The sequence below is a fragment of the Fragaria vesca genome, linkage group LG4 (assembly GCF_000184155.1).
Source record: "Fragaria vesca subsp. vesca linkage group LG4, FraVesHawaii_1.0, whole genome shotgun sequence".
NCBI lineage: Eukaryota > Viridiplantae > Streptophyta > Magnoliopsida > Rosales > Rosaceae > Fragaria > Fragaria vesca.
Genome location: NC_020494.1, coordinates 6,268,457 through 6,273,864, shown reverse-complemented (window position 1 = coordinate 6,273,864; position 5,408 = coordinate 6,268,457). Strand labels below are relative to the sequence as shown.

Genomic DNA, 5,408 nt, shown 5'->3' with positions numbered 1-5,408 from the left:
TGGTGATCGTTAAGACTTTCAAAAGTTTGATTTAGTTTTTAATGATTTTGAACGGTCCAGCTTATGTCAAACTAAAACCGTTGAAGGTCATTAAAACTAAATTGAACTTTTGAAAGCCTTAACGATCACCAAATCATATGAAATTTTGTAGAGGTGATCTACTCATATAGACCTAAGATATGAACGGTGGAGATGTAAAATTATAATCGGGAAGTTGGTGTAATGCCCTATCCCTATAAATGGCTTAAAATAGGGATCCCTCATTGGAAGGGCCCTGAATTTACATATATGTTAAAGAATTATCAAAATTAATGCTTAATAAAAATAATTATTTTGTTAAAATGTTAACAATAACATCTTTAATTGTAATGCAAAATATATTACATTGAACTGATCTATCTGGAAAAAAAAAAATTAGATGCCCTGTAAGAAATAAGAAGACAAGAAAACTAATAGTAGTCCAATGTGTTATTGTACTCCATCTATTGAAAAAGTTTCTTCTTTTTTCTTTTTTCTTGCTTGAATCTATGTAGCAAACAAATTCTTTTGTTAGAGAAAAGATAAATATATACAAACTTCATATTACATTTGTTGATCATAGGTTCATCACCAATCTTGAACTACGTGATTACTAGAATATAATAGACCAATCTTTTCACAAGGGTCAATTTTATACAAATCTCAGCTAATTGGTTTAGTTTTATATTGATTGAAGCCCCCAATCTTAACCACATGAGCAATTCTCAAAGTTCAGAGTTCAGAGAGGTCACCTGAACCCTCTCGTCCTATACTGCCTACGCCATTGATAGTACCTAAATCCTAAATTACATTAAGTCATGAGAGAACGTCTTGAAATAATACCATGCAATAGTCTCCACTAAACAAATTCTTTTGGTGAAAATTGTTCCTAGAAGTAGAATGTCTTAGAACTATAGATGGAAATTCCGATCGTAAAGAAAAACGAAAGGAGGAAATATGGTGTTTTTCTTGAATTATATATTACAACTTTCTCTTAATCATTTCCTGTCTCTCCTTGCACAATATTATTATATTATTTCCCTAATTATTACCCTAATTAAGTACGCATTGGAAAGGTCTACTTAAGGCAATAAACAAGACAATAGGTTGAATTCCAAAAATGAGCTAGCGAAACCACAAAAGCAGATCGAGGGTTACTCATTGAAATTGGTTGGGGGCAACTGGTAGTGGGTACTAGTTGTACTAGTAGACACCAGGTCTTGTCCAGACTGAGAATTTCAAGCTCTCTCTCTCTATCTCTCTATCTGAGCAGTAACAGTAACACTGTTACTGTGAAGCACACGGCCACAGATCACAGAGAGTCTCAGAGTCAGAGACAAAGAAACACACACAGTTCCTTGGTCCCAAGAAAACGACGTGATCGCCACCTTCCCACGGGCACGCGACCCCACGAAACCCTAAGTCCGATCCCTCCCAAAGCTCACATCACTAGACAAAATTAGGGTTAAAATCTCACTACCAGCTCCCGAAATGACAACAGACCAGAGCTCATCAGCTATAGTTAAAACACCAGTCAGTCCAAAACACCCTTAAAACACTTGGTATCTGGAATTCAATGTTAGTCCCTCCTTTTTTATATATAAATATACTCTTTAATTTCACTTCAATCCCTCTTTCTGTGCTTTCTTAATTTTAATTATTCTCCCTCTCTTTGTCTCTCTTCCCTTCTCTCTCTTCTTCTTCTTCTTCTTCTTCTCTGTACTTGATTCTATCAGAACAAGGGTTTTTGCATCTGTTTCTCCCCTGTTCCATACATATATTCTCTGCCCAGACTAAGATCACTTCTTCATCAGACAAGTTCATCACCATCACAATTGAATCTAATTCTGTCTTCTCCTCTAACTTCTCATCACCCTCCTTAAATTCTCTCTGAATCTCTAGCTCCAGCGTCAGCAGTTTGTTAGGTTACACCTTTGCTTGGTTTGCTTTCTTCACCTGATCGAAGTTCTGAACTAGTAGAAGTGAACAAGAAAACTAAGAAGCTTAGAGTGATCTTCTTCCTACGTCGATCTTGATTCCCTATTCATCCAAAATTGCGAGTCTGGCGAATCCTTGGTGGAGCGGTCAGCTGGGGCTGCCGGGCATGGACCCGGCAGCCAATTCACCAGCAGCCCTAAACAAGCGCGAACTCGAGATTTCCATGAATGAAAACAGCGGCGGCAGAAGTGGCAGAGACGACGACGAAGATAGAGATCAAGGAGATGAGCCTAAAGAAGGAGCCGTCGAGATTGGATCTCGAAGGCCCCGAGGCCGTCCTCCCGGATCCAAAAACAAACCCAAACCGCCCATCTTTGTCACCAGGGACAGCCCCAACTCCCTCAGAAGCCACGTTATGGAAGTCGCCGGCGGTGCTGACGTGGCTGAGAGCGTGGCACAGTTTGCACGGAGGCGTCAGAGAGGTGTTTGTGTACTCAGCGGGAGTGGTTCAGTGGCCAACGTGACACTGAGACAACCTGCTGCCCCAGGTGCCGTTGTAGCACTCCATGGAAGGTTTGAGATCCTGTCCCTGAGCGGAGCGTTCCTGCCTGGACCCGCGCCACCCGGGTCGACAGGCCTGACCGTCTACCTAGCAGGCGGTCAGGGTCAGGTGGTTGGGGGTAGCGTTGTTGGATCACTTGTTGCAGCTGGACCAGTTATGGTGGTGGCTGCTACTTTTGCTAATGCTACTTATGAGAGACTGCCTCTTGAGGAAGATGATGAGGCTGCAAGTGTTGGAGGAGGCCATGGAGCTTCTGGAAGTTCCCCTACTGGAGTTGGAAGTAGTGGCGGTCCTCAGGTACTGCCGCCTGGGCACGGCGGGCAGCTACCTGATCCGTCGTCGCTCCCCCTTTATGGTCTGCCACCCAATCTGATCCCCAACGGCGGGCCGCTCGGGCATGACGCTTATCCCTGGCCTCATTCAAGAGCGCCTTACTGAAAAAGAGGAGCAGTTCATCTTCATGATCAGGCAATCCTCCATTTCTTGTAACTGAGAGATGTAAAACACTAGAAACATGTAGAGAGAGAGAGAGAGATGTGAATTAAAAGGAGAGCATGTTCTCGATGTTATATTTGTAAAAGCTTATTTGAGTTTGCAGCAATGAAAAGGATAATAATGAATATTGTGCTTCGATTTCGAATCGGTTTCTGGCCTCTAATTTAGATACTAATTCTTGATCGAACATTGATCTCTGGCTGCTGGTGTGTGTATTATAATTTCTTTTGTATAAATTTGCTTGGTGGGGGATTTTAGTTCAGTTCAGTGAATCAGTTTTTTAATATATACGTCAATGATTTGTAGTTTATTACCTGATATGATAGATTAGACATATAGTAAATAATTAAGTGGAGATCCAGGCATACATATCAGCCTGTTCAAACGTTGCTCTGGTAATTAAGAAATTCTTCTAGCGAGGACCCTTAAGTTAAGGACTTGACGATGACTTTTCGGTTTATCCCACCTTTTGATCTTATATCCACATCTTGACCGTTCAGTTTATAGGTATTTATGAGTAGATCATTTTTTTAAATTTTCAGCTATATTGAAAATTGTTAAGACATTCATAAGTATGATTTATCAATTATGAACTTGAACGGTTCATATTTGACAGATTTGGTTCGTCCATTAATTTGATCTAGTTTGTTATCTTAACGAACACCAAATTGAGTGAAAATTTATAGAAACGATCTACTCATATAAACCTAAAAACTGAACGGATGAGATGTTAAAATATGATCGAAAATTGGGTTTTTTAAACCATAAACCGAAAAGTCTTTAACTAGTCCTCAACTTAAGAGTCCTCATTAGAAGGGCTCCCCTGGTAATTAATCAATATACTTTTGATCTCAAAGTCTCTTCTCTTAAATCTTACATATATGCACCCTAATTTGGTAGCAAACATGAAGGAAATTGTAACCTAACTTTAGTTTGTTCAAGTCACATATCCAATGCAGCAAACTTCATCAATTTCCTAGCAATTGAACATTGTTTACCGGGAAAATCTGGGGGTGAGGGAAAAGAGGGATCCTTTGCATTGTAAGAGTATAAAATAACTTCTCTGTTTCGCGGAGAAGTGGATTAATTCAATGATCATCTAGGTCAATTTTTGACTTTATCATCGATCAGCTGTGTAACTGATAGGGATTATTGTGAGGTGTGGTGTTTGATTCACAAATAGTCTTGAAGTAATTGTTTATGCCATTCTAGAAAATCTATGAGAAATGACCAAAATGTCTCCAAAACTAGACTTAAAATTATTTCTTGTCCAAAACAAAAGAGTTGAAAACTTGAAACCATCTCTTTTTCTTTATTATTCTTTGGATTGAAGGAGTGGACACTCTTTGTAAGTATATATGGATTTGATGGTAATTAATTAGTTATTTATTTAGTTACTTGGTAGATAAGCAATTACAGATGGCTTTGTATTTACCAGCTCGTTAGGACCTTTTCAGACACTCTCGTCTCAATTAGGAATTATTATTAAAATTGCATGAATTAGCTAGCTAGTTCTTCTGCTTAAATTCTTTTTTTTTTTTTTTTGAATAGAGACTATTTGTGAATCATAGTCTTAAATCATATATTTATGCCTTTTCAGATACGGACTTCCTTATTTATTCAAAAGATATGGATTTTCTTAATTGACTCACTTTTAGATTATATTTTCTCATCTTAATTATTCACATTATAGGTATATATGAGTAGATCATCTCTACAAAATTGTAACCAAATTGATAATCATTAAGGGTGTGTCCTGTATCATTTTACAAAACTATTTTTCAAAAACCATTTTGTGAAACAAAAACGAAAAATCGGACTTTGTATTTTTGAGATCTAAATTAAACAGAAAATGCATCCGGTATATTTTCAGTAAAAATTGTTTTACAAGGATCGATGCTAGTTGATATATGAAAGGTTGGACTAAATACACAAAAAGCTTGACTCTTTCCCTTACCGACATCTGTCAGCCTTCTCTCAAGTTCTTTTTGTAAAACACCTCCAGCTGTATTCACACATCTATCATCTATGTAGATTAGCAGAAGCTTTTTACGATGAGGGAAGATTGGCAGAAGTTGTTGTTGGATTTTTCTCTTAAATCTTTAGATCCACTTATAGTTAATTAGAAGATATTGTTCCATCCTCTGCAATGATCAATTGGATCCACAACTCAGTGTAAGAATAGAAAAGCAATGGCTGGAGGAAACTTGCAGATGCTCCTTTCTTCTTCACTTTCTTTGTTTTATATTATACTCAATCTCACATGTATAACTATATGAAGAATTTGGGATTGACTATGATAAGCTGCCAGAAACATATGATTCATGGATTGAGAAAAAAGAAATCTGAAATCTGGGCATGGACGAGCTCGAGTTAGTTCCTGGGCATGTCGACC

The 5,408-nt window shown here is 38.1% G+C and overlaps 1 protein-coding gene across 1 annotated transcript; it reads left to right on the top strand.

Annotated features, from left to right (window-relative positions):
- The first annotated feature begins 1,660 nt into the window (after positions 1–1,660).
- On the top strand, positions 1,661–3,145 carry LOC101311177 (putative DNA-binding protein ESCAROLA-like). The gene has a single exon (XM_004296573.1). It carries the CDS (start codon positions 2,123–2,125, stop codon positions 2,954–2,956), a length of 834 nt encoding a protein of 277 aa, XP_004296621.1. The 5' UTR covers positions 1,661–2,122; the 3' UTR covers positions 2,957–3,145.
- Positions 3,146–5,408: the final 2,263 nt, after the last annotated feature.

Excerpts from the sequence above, each read along its gene's own strand:
- LOC101311177 (XM_004296573.1), top strand. The coding sequence starts at position 2,123 with ATGGACCCGGCAGCCAATTCACCAGCAGCCCTAAACAAGCGCGAACTC.